Source organism: Muntiacus reevesi, chromosome 5 (assembly GCF_963930625.1).
Source record: "Muntiacus reevesi chromosome 5, mMunRee1.1, whole genome shotgun sequence".
Classification (NCBI taxonomy): domain Eukaryota; kingdom Metazoa; phylum Chordata; class Mammalia; order Artiodactyla; family Cervidae; genus Muntiacus; species Muntiacus reevesi.
Window position 1 is genome coordinate 115,357,026 of NC_089253.1, and position 21,762 is coordinate 115,378,787.

The following is a 21,762-nucleotide window of genomic DNA, read 5'->3' on the forward strand; positions in this document are numbered from 1 at the left end:
GTACCGATGGGGTTCTAGTTCTGCTACTGTTTGAGCCTGGCTGGGTATTTCAGCTTCTCGGAAAATGATGACAGCCAGACTTCTAACATTCTTTCTACCTGTAATTTTATGATCCTGAAAGTGTTTTCAAAAGCACTCATGAGCTTTTCTCATAACTTCTCTCTCCACTAACCTAAGACGCCCAAAGAGCGGGATTCTGTTAAAATGAGCCAGCGTTCCGCAGTCTTTCTTCTCCTTTCTCTCCACAGTGACTCTTCCTTTCCCGAGACCTGATGGCGAGCGAAATGAATCAGTGTGACTAAATCTAACCGCCATCATCATTTAACGTAATGGAGACACAAGCTCAGCTCCAGATTAGAGATTTCAACTCATCCAAATTTTTTGGAGGACAGCAAATATCTAAGAACTCTTTAGTAAAATTCTAGAACTCCCATTTTAGCCCTATCAATCCTCATAGCCTAACAATATAAAATCTCATCGATTCACACTAATGTTTCAAACTACCAAAATTCACAGGTGAAATAACAAGTTTAAATAAAGCAATAAAGATATCACAAGTAAAACAGCAAATTTAAATAAAACAATAAAGATACCACAACATAAAAACATGCCTTGTTTACCTCTGTTTCACTCACGTTTAACTCACAGAACACTTCAACAAGCTAGGATATTTTTCAGAAAAATAATGCTACTTTAGTAACCCATATTGTCAAAAGGCTTGCTAAAACATAAGAGTTTTATAGTCCTTATGATAGAGTTTACTGTCTCCTTCTTACAATCAAAAATAATAATGCTAACCTGATCACAAAACTGTTACAAGCAGCCTCACTCCAGAAAAGTAAAAAAACAGAAACCGTGGACTCAGGAGACAAAAAAAATCTCTATGTGTATGAGAAGTGAAGGGAAAGACGCAAAGTATACGCTCTTAGACTACAAGAAGTCTGAGACACTGGAGAGACCAGGTGATCCCAACATTACTGAAATCACAACATGTACTATCTACCGACCCAGGCCCTGCCTTCTAGGGCTACACAGTTGTAGCCACGTGGATCTGTCAAAGACATGACTCAAAAAGAACTGTAGATAATACTAAAACTAAGCGAGAAATTGTACAGAAAACTTTAAAAGCTAGAAAACGTGTCTCAAACCCAAGCTTTAAAAATGAACACCAACCTTCCCATAAAGGTTTATGATGAGGGAACTGCCTTGCATTTAAAGTAACTGTGAATTCCCAGATTTAGAATTTACTTTCTTTAGGAGACATTACTGCTATGGTGCTTGGTAAAGAAGGCAATCTGGTATCCCGCATTTAGGCTTTGATGAATTTAAGGCACATTTTCAGACTGGTGACGTCACTTGATTCTGTTCCCTGGTTTTTCCACTAAGGGAGATCCACCCATCATCGCATCCTTCTCCTTACCTCTACTGATAACAACAAACAGCTACTCACCCGCATTCCAAAAATACTAAGAGACAATTCCTTGACTTCCCTCTGGCAGTATATTCTGTTGCTGCTCTCTTCCATTCAGAATATGATAGGAAATACAGTAAGTTCACATATAGAGAAATTCTATTTAGAGTATTTAAATATCTCTCCCAAACTCTTTCCCTTAACTACACTTCTTTTTAATAAAAACAATCTTAGACGCTTCATTTCTCTTCACTCTCGAAGTTACAGTAATTGAGGAACTGTTATTAAGAGGTCATATAAAACTCAATGAAAAAGCAACTATTGTTGCAAATAAAGTATTTATATAACAGTAAAGTTAGGCCAATATTTAGATTCTAAAAGAATTAGTTACATAAATGATGGAGCACTTGATCCAAATATCAAAATGATGGAACAGTTTTAAAGACATACATCTATAGAACATATTAAAATGATAATCAGTAGTAAGTATACTTTGAGGGGAGGTGGCGGGGGCAGGGGGTAAAATGCAGTTCTCTAATGTCACAGGATTTTCTTCCCAAAACAATTCTTTAAATTTTGACACTAATTACGACTGGAGGATTCCAAGTCTCTCTTTTAGGGGAAAAAAGTAAGAAAAATATAGAAGCTTTTAGAATAAAAGAGATCTTTGGTGAATAAGACAATATAAAAATTAAGCCACATTCTTACAAAACTTAAAATTAAGTACCACATACACTTTTACAGAATCACAAAAAAAGAAAAACTGTGGTGTTTAGATTTTCCATAATTTCTGTAAGTGTTCAGTAAAATTTAAAACAAATAGTTTGTTAACTTTCTTCCAAAGGAGTCAGACTTCCTTAATGGCCTTAGACAGAAATTTTTATTTTAATGTGATCTATCATCAGTGATATATGTGAACCAAGGAAAAGAATATCTTTCTTCTGCAATGAGCATTCCATGTCAGCTAGAGCATGGAAACATTAGTCCTGTGTTTCTACACCGACAGTCTTTCCCTGCAGCATCTGTTGCTAATTGAAAGGAACTAGAATTACAAAATTCTAGTCAATTTCTCTCACCAGCTCTTGCTGTGTATAAAGATTTTCTATGCAGGGGCTGAGCATTAGTCTTCCACTACAGATAGTGACTATACAGCTAAAAGAAACATGGAAGAAAACATTTCTTTTTTCTTTATATATCCAACAATACATGGAACTAAACTGTGAGAAGAGGGACAGCTACGCATATCTTTTGTTAGTTTGGTAAATTACAATTCTGTAAACGTAACTATTCACCTATAAAGTCTGTTAGCGTCCTAGTTAACTAACTGTGTATGTCTACTGTTTGGGCTGTCTCTTCACACAAATCTTCAACAGTAACTGTCAATATCAAACCAAATATGTCTTATTTCTAGCTCCGAGGCACAGTACCTGGCACAAAGACAGCACGTTAATAAATGTGTGTTGAACAACTATCTCCACCTTGTGTTTTGTAGCACGATGCATTCAAAACACCAGCAAAGAATGCATTGCATGCATTTTCTTTAAGTCTCATTGAGCACAGAGATCTACAGCAAGTCTTTCTGCATCTTTCATGTGGTAGGCCAGAAAGTTTTAAACATTATCTAAAGCATCACTCTGGCTGCTGGATGAAACCCAGATTAGAACAAGGTAGAAATGGAGGTCAGTGAGCTAAGGACTGCAATAGTCCCGGGAAGAGATGATGGTGGCTTAAAGAGGGGCGGTCAAGTGTACACCTTCCAGGGCTCCCCTCTGCAGAGTGTGACTGCTACAGTCTGTCCTGGCATGGATGGCATGTGGTAAGGAAAAGGAACTGAAAGCCCTGGGAGTAGGAAGAAGACAGAACTGGCAAGTAAACTGAGCTTTCCTCTGCCCCCGTTCAATGGAAGGAATCTAGATACAATGACATGAAATGTGCTGCAAATGGGTAAGCTGGAGATAATCCCTAACTACAGCCTGGAAACCCTAACTAGAAATCTGCATTTCCTAGCCCACCCTTTCAAATGGGCATCTTGCTCCTTTTTTATTTAATAAAGTTCTATCTGTATTTCAGAAAATGTAAGCTGCCCAGTTATCTGGCTCCATACTCCATAAAAGTCCTTCAACGTTGTACTTAACTGATTATTCAAATACCTTACTGTCAAGCAGAGTGTATGAACCGCTTAAAAGTCGCTGCTGTTGCATCACTCGGACTCGTTAGAATGTCACCAGAGAAGACCGATGCCAGGGGCTGGCACTTTCCGGAGGGGACAGTTTGCAGCGGCCGAGCCCTGTGCTTCTCCTCACGCCTCTGGTGATGCGAGGAAGGCGGGGCTCCTGCCCTCTCTTGGCTCATCCCAGTCTCTAGCCTTGCCTCCTACCAGCAGCAGACTAATTCGGGTGGTTTCCACGTAATCTAATGATATGAAACCCTGGGCCCTGGGTTTTACTGTGGAGACCTGAACATAAGTAACACACCACACTAAGACAATTCAGGTGAGGTTTGACAGAATTCTGCTTCTCTCACTGCCCACATTTTAATTCCTTGTCGAGGTAACCTGGCAACCATGGTCTGAGCTTTGACACAATTATCTGCACAACTTGGGTCAGGACTCCTTGATTTAACTAGATGCAGCATTCCAGAGCCAAAAATTACTTGTTCAAGGAAGTTTATAGGTACCGTTACTACATTGTTTTCTGTGAGATAAAATAAGAAACAGGTAACTACCAGATGACTTCTGGTTGACTGACTGATTCTATTCTGAGCTCTGTACAGTCCTGCTTACTGAACTCTCACGCTGCATTTCTGGGAGGAAAAAATCCACTTTCCACTTTCCATTGATCATATCACAACAACTCCGTTCTGAAGAGCCATCAGGTGTCACCGTGTTACCCAACCAAAGCCATTACAGTTGATTGATGAGAAAAGGCTAACTGGAAACCGTGAATATGACAGGCACGGTCTTCCGTCTCCCTGCTGCTCTGCTGCTCTTAGGCAGGCAGAGCTACATGCACTGCTATGAAGGGAGCCTCAGGAATTCTATTTGTTTTATCATCAATTTTTTAAAACCTTAGGATTTTAAAACATTTATTTGAAGGAAGTATTTATGAATAACTGTTTAGAAGGCATCAGACCTGGTTACTTCCTGGCGATTCAAACTGACAAGATTTTATCGTATAAAAATTGAGGATTTGGTCAAAGTAGCTTGCCAGGAGTTCTGGTATGTAATGTTGAACTCAGCTTTCATCTTTGTGTTAAATATCAGGAGTAAAAGATATTTTACTTTCTACCGGGAACCGTCTTCTTCAGAATAATGTGGTGGTGAGGCCAATTAACTGAACAATTGCCGAAAACACATTTGGTCTTAAAATTAAGAAGCATTACAACGCAGCTATTATTTAAAACCATTTAAGTATCTAATCTCATGTTCCTCTTCTAAAAAAGAAATTTGTCTAAGATCATAAAGAGAAAGATTAGGAGGAAATAAGAGATGAAAACTGACTTTCTTTTAATAATCTAAAGCTTGAAGTAAACCACTTATTCCCCAATATCAGGTAGTACTAGGAAATGGACAGAGACATTGTTTTTACACAGAAGAGGTGAAATACAGTATCAATTCATTTACCCTTATCAATTCTCTAGTTCTAATAGCTAAAGACTTTCTTCTCTTGAGAGGGACTAATAAATTATTTACTCAAGTGCCAAATAACAAGGACTAAACACTCTATTACTCTGTCTCATTTTTACCACTAGATCCAAATCACATTCTGATCTGATGAGAAGTATGGTTTCAGAATGAGTCTATTTAGAGGTGAAGGTGACTGGCCCATTATTAAGGGATTCATGAGGGCTTCAGGATACACCCTGCCTAGGGATCGATCCCATGGTTCCAGACCCTCAAACGTACAAAAGTGAAAGTGAAAGTTGCTCAGTCATTTCTGACTCTTTGTGACCCCCATGGACTATACAGTCCATGGAATTCTCTATGCCAGAATACTGGAGTGGATAGCCATTCCTTTCTCCAAGGGATCTTCCCAATCCAGGGATCGAACCCAGTTCTCCTGCATTGCAGGCGGATTCTTTACCAGCGGAGCCACAAGGGAAGCCCAAGAATACTAGAGTGCGTAGCTTATCCCTTTTCCAGCAGACCTTCCCGACCCAGCAATCGTACCAAGGTCTCCTGCATTGCAGGCAGATTCTTTACCAACTCAGTTCTCTGGGAAGCCCAACATACATAAAGCAACCCTTTAATCTTCTTTCCATCAGAAAGCTCTTACCCTCCTGGACACGGTTAATTAAGACTTAGGTTGACTTGAGCCTCTTTTTGCTTAACCTAACATACTCAGGGCACAAGCTTCATCAGTACACAGGGGCATTGACGGGGGTGGAATGTGCTGATGGAGAGAATTTTCCTCATGTAAAATATCCACTGTTCTATGGCAAGCTTGAAAAGATACTGCTTCTCTCAAAGACGATATAGATTTAGTTTTATAACATTAGGAACTAAAGGCAAAAGATTAAAAGTCCTTGCTAATCATTCGAGGAAAACATTAAAACATTTACTATGTACAAGAGAGCTACCACTGAAGTTTTGCTTAAGGGTAAATCAAACAAAAGAGCTTCTGTTTGAAACATGACGTTTAAATATTAACCACAGATATTTCACTCTTTTAAAATAACTTCTATAGCTCCCTCTTGCCTTTTTCTTCCTTTTCCTAAGGGGTGGAAGACTACACCAGAAATACAGCCATACTTACTGGTTATAACATTATTATTTCAAAATATACATCTATATTCGTCTGCTTTCTCTATCAACTTCGCAGGCTTAAAATTAGATTCCTCACCCATGGTGAAGTTACCTAGGACCCAGAAATTCTGTGATCTAAATGATTCTTCTTTTAGACAACTTTGTTAAAAATCTTGGCATTTATATTTCACACTACTCAAGAGCTGTCTTGGCTTTTTTCCTCCAAGTGAAAATATTTTCCATAAACTCCTCATTTCCATATTGCATATCATTTACGTACAAATGATACATGAGTAAAAACAGAATACTTAGAAAGTCCTCCAAGTGAAATAATTTTTTAACTTACTGATGTTAGACAAGAAATCAGTATTTATTCCTTAGGGGAAAAGTTCTTGCCTTAGTAAGCTGGACTCCAATTTTGACTAAATTTTGTATAAGAAGGCTATTAGATCATCTGACATCTGGCATCTTCTCAATATTCAATAAATCTACTTCGGGTAGATATATGATAAAGCAAATATTAATATTATAGGATATTAAATGCAGAATCTAGGTGACAGATAAATATGGATGTACAATTCTTCCAACTTTTCTGTATGTTTGAAATTTTTTCAAAATATAATGTTAAGAAAGAAGTTTTTAAAAATCTATTTCACTACTGATAAATTAAGGCCTACAAAGTCTTAAATACCTTGCCTAAGGTCACGCAATGAGTTAATGGCTGATTTCAGAATACTGAGTTTTGATAATTCTCAATTCCATTGTAATATTCTAAATCTTAAACCTATGATGCCCTCATGGTATTTTAAAGCATTCATGGTCTGAGTCTTAGATCTGATTATCAAATACATAACTGTCACACAGAACACCATGCTTAAAAGGCAACTAATCGTGTGTAAAGCGTGCTTATGGAGAAAGGCAGGAGAGACTATGTCCCCAAATATATTCATGGATTATCTGACAATAATCAGGCAAGAGCAAAGAGAGGTAGTAAATAAGTGTCATGCTCGAAAACTGAATTTTGCAGATAGTCTTCAGCATGGTTTTTCTATGTTTCACTTTTCACCATCAGCTGTGAGCGGTTTCCAAGTGTGAAATCGCCTGAGAGAGGAAGCAAAGCTGTCAGTTGACATCGGGGAGCGTGGAGATTGGATTGTGGCAAAAAGCACTTTGGACTTCAATTTACACACACACTGACCTATAAATTCTCAAGTGTGGAAAGAATTCAATGAGAAATATCAATGCAAATCTCAAGCATTTATAAAGGCTCATAATAGGGTGGAAAATAAAGGTGAAGGACACGCTGATAGGATACCATATCAACTTGTTAAGACTAGGACTAGAATGGGAAACTTCAGTGATTATGTTAGCATAAAATCTAACATATAAACAGATTTTACTCACTTGTCTTTATTAAACTAGATTAAACTTTCAAATCCAGTCTTTTGTGTTTTTATGTGCTTACTATTATTAGGGCTATGTTCTAGCTGCTTTTTTATGATGAAAGAAGAGACCGCTAAGAGAAAAATACTGCTAAAAGAAAAAAAATACTTTTTTGACATTTTATTTTTCCTCTATATTTAAAATACTGTAACAAAAATTTTAGTCTATATTATGATAAGCTAATAGCTCCAGTGATAAAGCCCATAAAATCTTTTACATAGATCTGTGTTTGTAGGTAGTATATACAAACAGAAATAAAATCAGAGTAACTATAAGGAAGCCCTCTGGAGAAGAATAACCAATTAACTCCAGTTTTTCTACAATACTCCAGATTATCCTAAAATCTCTCGTAACAAAAAACAGGAGATTGATGTATGGCAGAAACCAACACAATACTGTAATGCAATCATCCTTCAATTAAAAATAAATAAGTTTTAAAAAAATAAGAGACTCTGTCTAGACGTCTCTTAATAAATATCTGAAACTCTCCTCAGATGTAAACTAGATAGTGTTATATTTATATTGTCATGCTGTAAAATCTATCCCCACTTTGGGGACTATTTCTTCACTCTTTCTTTTCCTGAACTCTGCTCTGTGTTTCTACGGCGTGAAAGGAACCCATTTGCCATGAATGATGTTTATTTAAAATAAAACCTTTCTAGAGAATCATCCTGGATAATCTAAGGATACAAAGTGAATATAAAAGGAATGGCTTCTACTCTGAAAACAGGGTTGGGTTTGATCAGTGAATTCGTATTCTCAAGACCCTCTTGATGGGCCTGCAGCTGCACCCATTTATTTGCTGGCTTTTTCACAGATGTAGACAGAGAAAGCGCCATGGTTTTTGTCTTTTTGTTGTTGGATTTATTTTCTTTAACATAAAAAAGTGACAACTTTTTTAAGTTCTTCGTTTCACTGTAGAAACTTGTGAACATCGGACATCCTTGGTGGTATATACATCGTTGAAGTGTTAAACTATGACTTTTTAAAATCTAAGATCTCAAAGTTGGCAGAAACTATACTTAAATAACAGAAGGTGATCATTTGCATTTCAAAATTTATCTATCTTGCTTTTCCCCTCAATTAGACCAAAACATGTTGATTCACAGGTTTCTCTGTGTGTGTTTTCTTTTTTAAACTTATTTATAGAGCAGAATAATGGCCCCCCTGCTAGTTTGGCATTTGCTCAAGTTTCTGTCGAATCTGTTACTGGAAAATTTTCTCAAAATATAAAGGCACATCATCCACAAGATAAAAAGATACACTGCTGATATTACAGAGTACAGGGCAGGTGGACAATGTTTTTAGGACAAATGGTGATAAGGATTCCCAGGAGGGAGGAGTGGTGAGGGAGAGGCTGCGTGCTGTTTAAACAGAAGTGAGTTGTCCTCATCACAATCTTCTGATCACTTTACTTTCTAACCAAACATCAGCTGCTTAACGTGCTTCAGAGTTACTTGGACAATAATACTAAGGTCAGAGCTGGGAAACAGGAGGGAAAGGGGGACATGGGAGAAGTACTTCAACCCTTAGTACTACAAGGGGTAGATCAAAAGATAACTTAGTACCTTATGTCCCCGTGTGTTCACTGATTCGTGATTTTAACCACTGAAACAGCTTCTTATCACTGCTTCACCCCTCTGAGAAGAGGAGCAAAGTCTACTTGTATTTTTATCAGCAGCACTGCTATTCGGTTTTGAAAGAAAAGGTAAATCACAAATTTTTGCTCCTTATGAGTGCAATTCCCCTTCATTATAAGCAAAGGGCAGGAGTACACAAACTTAACTTTGAGTTCTGCAACTCTAGGTTTCAAATCATCTAAACTAGAATACCAGCGTTACTTTCCAATTAAGGCCATTACTGATCTGAGTTTTATCCTATTGGTAAAACAAATTAATAGGTCCAAGGAATGAAGAGACTTGTCACATTGTCCAATATATGCTACAATACTATAAAACTTTTGTAACTCACAAGGCTTTAAAGTGCAATTCTTTTACGTAAATAATTAAAACAAAGCCCTTCTTCAGACGACAGCTTTTTTCAAATGTTAGTGAAGGACAACCTAGATGATGACAGCAAAAATCCATTAATGGTAGACTGCCACCTGCTGGTAAACTTTGGGAATTGTGATTTCTGGGAAAAGGTTTAAAAATTAGAACTTGGAAACTGATCTGTATTAAACTCAGTACACAAAACTGTATTCAGCCAAATACAAAGCCGAAAGTATGTACCTGCTGAGGAACGTCATATGGTTTTGTTCCACATATATTAGAATTCTCAGGGGCTCAACATGCTATGGATGTTAAGCATGTCTGTGCTTTGAAGAAAAATAATCTGCTAGAAAACCGAAGTACAACCCTACAGATAGTTTTCAACAAGAATGTGAGAAGAAAAATAGGAAGAAAAGAGTCAGTTATAAACATTAAACTACTCCACAAACATCTGGTTTTGATGTGAGGTTTATACTACACTTAAGGATTTAACAGGTTTTACTGGAAAAAAAAAAAAAAACTCCCAGATTTAATGTTGACCCTAAATCCGTGAATCTGAGCAAACTCCAGGAGATAGTGAAGGACAGAGAAGCCTGGCATGCTGCAGTCCATGGGGTCGCAAACAGTCAGACACAACTTAGCTACTGAACAATAAAACCTTGAAATTCATTATATTAACATATATACTTATATACATTGGTACCTAAAATACTACTTATTATCAAATTAGAAAGGGGGAAAGTCTGTCAAAAATAAACCAGATAACCATAATAAAGTGATTTCTATGAAATTTTGTTACCCCATTAACTAAATCATACTAATAAGATCAAAAGTCAGCATAATACTATCTATTTGTGAGAAACAAAAAAATGTAGGCATGCTCTATTGCCCTTAGGAAGAAACAAAATTAAACAATCCTAATTTGGGGGACGAAAGAGAAAAGAAAAGAGTATAACAGTAAGAAGACAATCTAAATCATTGTTTTCAGGAAATAGTTTGAGGATATCTGCTTGGCATATTGAAACACTTTTCTATTTCCCAATAAAGAAATAATTCTTAGCAATGAAAATTATAACTAAAAACAATATAGCTCTTTCAATCCTAATTATAATCATTTCCCATTATGCAGGGAAACAATGTTAGCATCAACAAAACGCTGGTTTGCTAGTAAGCATTAAGTATCGTATTAATCAACAACTAAGCAGATCATGTCAGTACAATCAGCTTGAACCTCCTTTGAAAGCCAGAGCAGTGATGAGTAAAGCAACTTAGGCCACTCAAAGGGGATGAAAAGGAAAGTGAAAGTCGTTCAGCTGTGTTCCACTCTTTGCAACCCCATGGACTACACAGTCCTTGGAATTCTCCAGGCCAGAATACTGGAGTGGGGAGCCTTTCCCTTCTCCAGGGGATCATCACAATCCAGGAATCGAACCCAGGTCTCCCCCACTGCAGGCAGATTCTTTACCAGCTAAGCCACAAGAGAAGCCCAAGAATACTGGAGTGGGTAGCCTATCCCTTCCCCAGCAGATCTTCCCAACCAGGAATCAAACCGGGGTCTCCTGCACTGCCGGCGGATTCTTTACCAACTGAGCTATGAGGGAAGCCCATACTAGGCAAAAGGTGAACAAACTTTGGATTCAAACACAGCCCCATCTGCACTGATGACAGAGAAAGTAGCTCAAACACAATTCATATGCTTAAGAGACCTGTAATTATAAGCAAAGGACCTAAGACCCCCAGAAATAAGTCTCTTAATTTTAGAAAACAAAGATAATACAGTAAGAGAAAACTGTTAGGTCAGATATTTGGTTATTTCAAAACAAGAAGAATATGCTTCCTAAAATTTCTCAAATATGGAAAGAATTCCTTAAAATCTGTTCTAAAATGTCAGGATGGCTCATCACTCAAGTCACAAGATTGTTTTTTTTTTTTTTTTTAATTTCAAATTTTATCCATTTTTAGCCTTAGGGATTTTATTGTTTTAGTCATGTACTTCTCACATCATAACAATGATCCATTTGAAGAGGTTCAGGAGGACTTCCCTGGTGGTCCAGTGGTTAAGAATCTGCCTTGCAATGCAGGGGACAGAGGTTCAACCCCTGGTAGGGGAACTAAGATTCCATAGGCCATGGAAAAAGCTAAGCCTGCCTGCAACAGCTAAGACCCAATACAGTCAAATAAATAATTTTCTTTTTAAAGAGATTCAGGATACGTAAAGGTCTTTTTAAACACTAAGAAGTTAAGACATTTCTACAAATTCATTGCCAGTTCTAAAAGAAGTATAAACCCATTTAAGAGCATATACTAACAAATATACACATATGCTATGGACCATATAATGATTTTATCCCCCAAATAATCTTTTTTAAAGGATTAAAGAGATAACCAGATCCAATATAGTGTCAATGGCTAGTGAAAATACAACTTTGATAAAGAAATGAGAGCTGCTGAACTACTTTTGCAAGTGAGACATTTAGGAGATGGCTCTAACCTGGGGCACAGTACATTCTCTCTATGGCATCGCTGTCACAGGAATCTTCAACCTCACTCCACCTGCTAAAATACGTTAGCTGAATGTGTCCTAAAAACAAAACGACAGGAGAAATCAAAACATTTTTCTCTTCCATTTTCTGCAGAAGTGAACTGTAATTACTCCTTTTGTAGCTAAAAACAGTATCATTAAGAATAATGGCATCATTAAGTACTAGAAGCTATTACTGGGGGTGAATTTGCTGCACTGATAATGAAGCTCTAGACAGGAAATGAAGATACTAATTACAAGATAAAACGCCTACTCAGTTAATTGGAAGCAACAGCGAATAAAAAGAAATGCATTTGCAAAAGTTCCTGACCTCTATCATTCAATAAGATGTTGTTTGGGTTCAAATCGCGGCACACAATCCCCTCTCTATGTAAAGCATCAAGGGCTACCACCATTTCAGCTGCCCATCTTTGAATGCAGCCCTCTGGGATGTAAAACCTGGAGTTGAGTGCTAATTTTTTATCAAGGTCCTCAAAAATCTGATGTATTTCCTTGTCTCCTTCTTGTGCTAGCCCACTCTCTCCCTTAGGCTCCAAGTCTCTCTGAAATATAGCGGGTTCCTCTTTAGCCAAATCATCAGTTTGATCTGTAAACAGCAAGACTTCTTCAGTTTTTAAAGTGTCTGTATTTGCGTTATATTCATTAGCACCTGAGAGTGGGTCAGAAATGTGGAATAAGCTTTCTTCTGTGTTGTTTGCACTTCCTGGTGACTCAACCACGCTAAGTCCTTGGAACTTAGACTCTGAACTGTGTAACAAAGACACGCCTCCCGTATCACTATGATCAACAGCCGGTAAAAATAACATCCCAAGATCCCCCTGTATGTAGTGTTTCTCTGTTATACCATGGGCTTGAGGCCCACAGGGATCACTCAGCTCCTCTGTGCCTTTCTCTTCATGCGCTTGGCACTGTTCGGTACTAAGCCTGAGGCATAAAACATCAGGGGTTTCCAACAGTTTACTTTCTATCATGCCTATATTAGTCTGTGTGAACTTAGTAGGTCCCATTGCCACGCCATCTTTCATTGGCTCCGGTTCACCAGGTAGATTTACAAGAAGATCAGGCCTTCCTTCATCAGTACCACTGACATCATCAAAAGCAGCATCTTTAAAAGAAATAACGGGGACTGAGTCATCTGAGCCCCTGCTAATAGTGTCCTGCGCTATACACTCTACCTTGCTTTCACTAGTACTAACACTCCTGGGAGTGCTCTCTCCATCCGACAGAGTGAAGAACGGTTTCAAAGGTTCTGACTTTAGACTATACAATTTTTCTCCAAAATCAAGTCCTAGGAGTTCACTAGTGCTGTCCTTACTATCTATCCTAAAGAATTCCATGGGGATGTTTTTAGATCTACTGAGGGAATCTGATGTTCTTGGAGAACTAGCTGCTTCAAGGCCAACATCTCCAGGGAAGAACTTCAGCTGTCTGCTGGGGCTGTCACTGTCAGTAGCAAGCTGTCCTGGGAAGTTTTCTATAGCTTTGGCATCAACATCGTTCCTTTCAGTCTTCATGAAAGGTTCCTCACTCAAAGACCCTGGATCAATCTTCTCTTGCCCGTACTCATTGCATAATGTTAAATAACTAGTAGTACATTCTTCTTCGGAACTTGAGCCAGAGTCTGGCCATTTTGGAGAGCTGTCTTGCGCACCGTCATCTTGGTTGCTATCATCCTGAGAGCTTGGAGTAAGACTAGTCTTCAAAGGCAGAACTTGGAGAGTGGCTCCACCATCACTTCCTCTGGATTCAAAGCTGGTGCTGTCCTGGGGAGTACAAGTCGGCTGTTGCAGGTGAACTTTAGCAACTGAAGACTTTTTCATTTCTTCAATGTCAAAGCTTTCTTCAGGACTTCTGTTGAGAAACTTACTGATATATGACCAGAGTTTGCCACCTGTGAACAAGTACAACCAAAAAAAAAAAAAATTTAAGAACCCCAAATTAATGGTTATATATTGAAGCCACTAGAAAAACAAAAAAGTATTCTAATAATCAAAAACAAGTCAATGATACCCATTAATGTCAAGTATGCTGTAAGAAGCATTTTAATAAAAATACCTTCTTGAAGAACAGTCAAGCATGGATTTGGGATTCATGACAACAAAGAGTTTAAATAGAATTTTTGCAATGAAAAAAGAAACTAAATAAAATAAAATATTTTATTACTGGTGAGTACAGTTTCAAGCATATCACCTAATACTAATTATTTTGAAAAATATCAACCTATTTCTTCCTTTGAAGAGCAACTGGTTATAACAAACACTAACATGAAATTTCACAGCTAAAATTCTACTTAAATATAATTTACTCTAGAAATATCTATGTTCTGCTCTGTTAATAATTTTTTCAAGCACGGCCACTGAAGCTCTACTGACAAGAAAACAGCATTACAAAAAAGAAAGAATAGCTAAGCCTGATCATGAATCTTAAAAGCAGGAATTGTGGGAACATACTTTGTGAAGATAAAACAACTTCTTCCAAAAATAGGAAATAATGCACTAAAAATGAAACTCTGTATACTAATAAGGTTAAGGCAGTTTTTTCAGCACATTTTTAAATGTCATTATTAAATATCATGTAACAACTAAATCTTAGGGAAAATAATCATTGACAGTCAATTATATGTGTAAAAAGTCAACGGAAGCATCCAAAAACTCTTTCTCTCCTTGGCATTTCATTTCATTTAAAGGAACTCAGTAAATAACATAAATATCCAACATGGTGCCCAGCAGAGAGTAAATGCTATAAAGGGTAGTTATCATAATATTAATCCTAGGATACTCAGACATCTTCTACCAATAATCTAGTTTACAGTCTTGCCCCATTTTTATAACTCAGAACATTGTGGTTTTTAACTTTTTCCTGTGGCTTTTTCTTAGGTAACCTTCTGTCATCACTAGATTATACTCCAGAGTCTCATTTCCTCATATTCAAACTAGTTTAAGGATTCATATATGGCTTTGAAATTCACTCACTGACACACAAAATAAGCTATGCATCGACTCCATCTTTTTTGATTTCTTCGACAACAATGATGACATTCCTCTTATCACAAATACCTTCACTGGCACACCAGTAATAACACCTGCCGTGGCACTCTCCTCGTGGTCCAGTGGTTACGAGTCCACCTGCCCATGCAAGGGACGTGGCTTTGACTCCTGGTCTGGGGAGATCCCACATGCCACAGAGCGACTAAGCCCGAGTCGCGACTACTGAGTCCCTGTGCTGCAACCACCGAAGCGTAAAAAGAAATGCAGTTTTTCTTAGAACTTTATTAGGTACTGTCCCTTGCTGATTACTGGAACGTTACAGCTATGGATAGTGTCCACTTTGTGATGGCGTATCTCATCACGAATGAGTAACCATTTGAGTTAACAAGCACTGAGTGATGCCTGTCACTTCCTGCACACGGTATAGGCAGTAAGACTTGGTCATCGTCTTAGAGTAGTTATCGTCTAAGAGCACTGAAAACCATGTACAGCATTATTTTTGGATCTCACACAAGAGTCCCAGCTCCAGGGCAGGCATTGATTGTTTATATGTTTGGCTGCACTGTGTCTCCGTTGCTGTCCCCCAGCTGTCTCTAGTTTTGGCGAGTGAGGGGCACGCATTCATTCATTGTGGCGCACAGCCTTCTCATTGCAGGGGCTTCTCTTGTTGCGGAGCATGGGCTCTGGGCCCTCAGGCTTCGGTGGTTGCAGCACAGGGACTCAGACAGTAGCTCACACAGTGTTAAAAAAAAAAAAAAAAAAAGCCTCCACCTGCAATGCAGAAGACCCAGAAGACCCAGGTTTGATCCCTGCGTCTGGAACATCTCCTGGAGAAGGAAATGGCAACCTACTTCAGTACTCTTGCCTGGAGAATCCCATGGACAGAGGAGCCTGGGGTCCCAGACAAAGTCCATGGGGTCGCAAAGAGTCGGACACGACTGAACAACTCACACACACAAACACACACACACACACACAACCTGGATGAGCTGCTCAAATGTAAAAGTGAATGTGCTTAACTTCTTTATTTTTGCTCCCCAGATCACTTCCTCTCTCTGACTTCAGAGCTACTGAGGCACAAAAGCTTTGGACCAAACTTGGACTATTTTCTCTCCCTTGTTCTTCCTACATCTGACAAGTTTCAAAGTCCTATAAGATCTACACATGCTTCCCACAGTGCTCCTCTTCTTTTAATTCCTCCGATCACTCTGTTTCCTCGAATAATGTTACAGCTACAACTAGACCCCTACTGTCAGTCCTTCTTGAGGCGCCCTGCCATACTAATTGCTACCCAAGTAATCTTTTCACTTTAGCACAGATCTTATCATGTCATTTCTCCAAGAACCTAAATCCCCCTGCTGCCCACCTCCTGAATGATGCACATCCTCAGTCATTTCAGTTGTGTCTGACTTTCTGTGACCCCCTGGACTGTAGCCCGCCAGGCTCCTCTGTCCATGGGATTCTCCAGGCAAGAATACTGGATTAGGTTGCCATTTCTTCCTCCAGGGGATCCTCCTGACCCAGGTGTCGAACCCGCATCTCCTGCATTGGCAGGTGGATTCTTTACCACTGCGCCACCTGGGAAGCCCCACTGAATGATGTACCAACCCCATATGGGCATTTAAACCCCTACTAATGCAGTATCAATCCATGATTTGGTTCTCTCCCTCAAATCACTATGGCATTTTACCCAAACAGAATTTCTCCACATATAACCCATGCTGGGTTTTTGCTCAAACGAAAGCTGAGTGCCAAAGAATTGATGCTTTTGAACTGTCGTGTTGGAGAAGACTCTTGAGAGTCCCTTAGACTATAAGGAGATCCAATCAGTCCATCATCACGGAAATCAGTCCCGAATATTCACTGGAAGGACTGATGCTGAAGCTGAGACTCCAATACTTTGGCCACCTGATGTGAAGTACTGACTCATTTGAAAATACCCTGATGCTGCGAAAGATTGAAGGTGGGAGAAGGGGACGACAAAGGATGAGATGGTTAGATGGCATCACCGACTCAATGGACATGAGTTTGAGTAAACTCTGGGAGTTGGTGATAGACAGGGAGGCCTGGTGTGCTGCAGTCCATGGGGTTACAAAGAGTCAGACATGACTGAGCGACTGAACTGAACTGATAATTACACCACTTACAATTTTCTTCCCTGTTAGTTTCCCCAATATCTACTTGTCAAAATCCTATCCATTCTTAAAGGTCTTTCAGAATTTGTTTTCTTTAATCAATTTTTTTATATGTCCTCACTGGATACAATTCCTAACTTCTCAGAATCTCTGATCACTTCATCCCTCTTATTACATAATGTAATAACATCCTATTTCCTACTAATATTACTTTTATGCTTTCATCAGCTCCTTTACCAGACTTCAGGGTCTTCATAACTATAAAGAAAGGATTCTGTGTACTAAGTAAAATAATAGGAATTTAAAATATTTATTAAATAGAGTTTTAAAACAATGATATTTTTACAAATTTTTGAAAATCTTTCAAGGAAAACCTTATGCACACTAAAAATGTCATTTTTTTGGTCATACTTTCTTCTTATTCTAAAACAGACACATATAATAGTTTTACTATGAAAAAAAAATTTAAATACAGAAAAGGACAAGAAGAACAGCAAAAACTTCAGAATATATAATTCACCCGCAAACTTAACCTAAATAAGTACCCTAACACAAAATACAAAAACTGTGCATTTTCAAGAGAGAGAAAAACTGTTTCAGCTCATCTCCATTCTATTTGGGGGCCCCAGTTAGATTTAATGCTCAATATAGAGCTACAGAAACAAAAATTTGGTCCTATGACATACTTTTTTTCAATTACAAAATCATGAAAGCTACATAACTTACAAAAAACATATTATTCCACGAAGTTCTTGTCTACAGAAGCTGAATGGGTTTTACTTTCTACAGGGTTAAGATCAGGCCTAATACACAAGCTTACACAAACATCAACATTATTATTGTAACATTAATGACATTAACCTAGAAAATTATATTACTACTAAGTCACAAATATAAATAGAAAATATATCTAAAATATTTATAATTTTTAATACCCTAAGAATATAAATGACACTTTTCTAAGCCCTGTTGAAGCATATAAAATTATAGATATTCGCTATATTAAGCTACACAAATACCAATCCATAAAGTTTAATAAAAATTCTCTCTCATTAAGATTTTCATCTATTGGTTTTCTACAAGATTGCAAAGAAAATCTGTTCAACTTACTTGATCAGAATAGAAATTGTTTTAATACATATGATAAAATATTTCTGAACAAATGATCAAAAATAATCTTTTGACCCAGCAATTCTACTTCACAAAATTTGTTACATAAATAAACAATAATTTAACTTAATTAATTCAATTTTAAATAAATATTTATACATGTAGGTTATTTAATTCAATTCTAATAAATTATTGGTTATTTAAATAATTTATTCTAGTCAAAAATCAATCATTTATTAGAATAAACTATTATTTAAATAACTCTCAAAACAAAAATGCACAAAGATGTATAGGGACAAGTACTGGAAACAATTTAAACAACAATTGACAGAGGACTACTTAATCAATTCTGGTAATTCAGCACAACCAAATAAACACCCTGTATCTATTCAAAAATAAATAAACAACAATACTGCAAACATGTACTAGGCACTATTTTAAGTATTTTACTTATTCTTAATCCTTACATCAACCCTATGTAATCATTATAGTTAATTACATAACTATTACATAATTCTTATTATCCCTATTTTACACATAAGGAAACAGAGGCATAGAAAGGCTAAATAATTTGTGCAAAGATCACCACTAGTAAATTATGAGCCAACCTTCAAGCTAATGTGGTCTGCCTCTAAGATCCTTGCTTTCAATCACTATACTATACTGCCTCTCTGAATATAGACACCTATATGAGGCACTGGCAAGGAAAGATGATCAAAGTACACCATTAGGACAGAAAAAGCAAGCTATAGAACAATATGTGAAATCTGTTTGTTTTTAAAAATCAGAAAGATGAAGAGCGAGTTCAGTTCAGTTCAGTTATTTCTGACTTTTTGCAACCCTGTGGACTACAGCATGCCAGGCCTCCCTGTCTATCACCAACTCCCAGAGTTTACTCAAACTCATGTCCATTGAGTCGGTGATGCCATCCAATCATCTCATCCTCTGTCGTCCCCTTCTCCTCCCACCTTCAATCTTTCCCAGCATCAGGGTCTTTTCAAATGAGTCAGTTCTTCGCATCAGGTGGCTAAAGTACTGGAGTTTCAGCTTTAGCATCAGTTCTTCCAGTGAATATTCAGGACTGAATTCCTTGACGATGGACTGGTTGGATCTCCTTGCAGTCCAAGGGACTCTCAAGAGTCTTCTCCAACACCACAGTTCAAAAGCATCAATTCTTTGGTGCTCAGCTTTCTTTATAGTCCAACTCTCACATCCATACATGACTACTGGAAAAACCATAGCCTTGACTAGATGGACCTTTGCTGGCAAAGTAATGTCTCTGCTTTTTAATATGCTGTCTAGGTTGGTCATAACTTTCCTTCTAAGGAGTAAGCATCTTTTAATTTCATGGCTGCAGTCACCATCTGCAGTGATTTTGGAGCCCCCCAAAAATAAAGTCTATCACTGTTTCTTTCCACTGTTGCCATGAAGTGATGAGACTGGATGCCATGATCTTAGTACCGGAATGTTGAATTTTAAGCCAACTTTTTCACTCTCCTCTTTTATTTTCATCAAGAGCCTCTTTAGTTCTTCTTCACTTTCTGCCATAAGGGTGGTGTCATCTGCATATCTGAGGTTATTGATATTTCTCCTGGCTATCTTGATTCCAGCTTGTGCTCCACCAGTCCAGCATTTCTCATGATGCATATAAGTTAAATAAGCACAGTGACAATATACAGCCTTGACATACTCCTTTCCCGATTTGGAACCAGTCTGTTGTTCCATGTCCAGTTCTAACTGTTGCTTCCTGACCTGCATACAGATTTCTCAAGAGGCAGGTCAGGTGGTATGGTATTCCTGTCTCTTAAAGAATTTTCCAGTTTGTGGTGATCCACACAGTCAAAGGCTTTGGCATAGTCAATAAAGCAGAGATAGATGTTTTTCTGGAACTCTTGCTTTTTTGATGATCCAACGGATGTTGGGAATTTGATCTCTGGTTCCTCTGCCTTTTCTAAAACCAGCTTGAACATCTGAAGAACTATGGACAGAGGTTTGTGACACTGTACAGGAGACAAGGATCAAGACCATCCCCACGGAAAAGAAATGCAAAAAAAGCAAAATGGCTGTCTGAGGAGGCCTTACAAATAGCTGTGAAAAGAAGTGAAAAGCAAGGGAGAAAATGCAAGATATACTCATTTGAATGCAGAGTTTCAAAGAACAGCAAGGAGAGATAAGAAAGCCTTCCTCAGTGATCAGTGCAAAGAAATACAGGAAAACAGTAGAATGGGAAAGACTAGAGATCACTTCAAGAAAATTAGAGATACCAAAGGAACATTTCATGCAAAGATGGGCAAAATAAAGGACAGAAACGATATGGACCTAACAGAAGCAGAAGATATTAAGAAGAGGTGGCAAGAATACACAGAAGAACTATACAAAAAAGATCTTCATGTCCCAGATAATCATGGTGGTGTGATCACCCACCTAGAGCCAGACATCCTGGAATATGAAGTCAAGTGGGCCTTAGGAAGCACCACTACAAACAAAGCTAGTGGAAGTGATGGAATTCCAGTTGAGCTATTTCAAATCCTAAAAGATGATGCTGTGAAAGGGCTGCACGCAATATGCCGCAAATTTGGAACTCAGCAGTGGCCACAGGACTAGAAAAGGTCAGTTTTCATTCCAATCCCAAAGAAAGGCAATGCCAAAGAATGCTCAAACTACCGCATAATTGCACTCATTTCACATGCCAGCAAAGTAATGCTCAGAATTCTCCAAGCCAGGCTTCAACAGTACATGAACCGTGAACTTTCAGATATTTAAGCTGGATTTAGAAAAGGCAAGAAGAGGGCGTAGTGTGTGTTTATATACAGAGGAAGTTTCTGAAAATATTCCCCCTATTTCTTGGGCATCAAAGTGAATAAGGAATAATTTTCACTTCTATTTTATAGACTTCCATCTAGTGTGAATTTCTTTCAATATTCGTTTTATAATTTTTAGAAACTAGCTAGTAAGAATCACTTCATCCCTTGGGTCCTCAGGCATCTTGAGGAGAAACTCTTTCCTCTCCCCACCTAATTGGTATGCTCATGCTCAGATGCTTTTCCAATCACTTTCCTGTAATCTAATCATTCATCTTTTCTTACTCAGTATTGAATAGTTATACACTGAGCTCCTTCTGTGTATCAAGCATTCCTGTAAGTGCAGATGTCTGTATACACAATGAATCATAATCCCTAACCTTAGGAACCTGAAGTTTTTAACGATACACACATGGCCTTGACTGAATATATTTGTTTCTCCCACCTTTTCTTCTTCAAACAGAATTAAAATAAGAGATCCATTCATAGGAACAATACCTGTTTTAACCCTCTCTCCTAAAATCCTGTCTGCCATTTCCAACTGCCTACTCAACGCCACCTAGAAATTTAATTTAATAAGCAACTCAAACTCAAAAGG

General features: G+C 37.9%; 1 protein-coding gene across 3 annotated transcripts in view; it reads right to left on the reverse strand.

Annotated features, from left to right (window-relative positions):
- Positions 1-21,762, reverse strand: part of RPS6KC1 (ribosomal protein S6 kinase C1) — a 195,389-nt gene that overhangs the window by 17,934 nt on the left and 155,693 nt on the right. For all 3 annotated transcript variants that reach the window (XM_065936225.1, XM_065936224.1, XM_065936223.1), the window contains 2 exons: positions 12,442-14,022; positions 12,081-12,170 (listed from right to left, as the gene is read on the reverse strand). In XM_065936225.1, the coding sequence (XP_065792297.1) occupies positions 12,081-12,170; positions 12,442-14,022 (1,671 nt within the window). The remainder of the gene's footprint in view (positions 1-12,080; positions 12,171-12,441; positions 14,023-21,762) is intronic.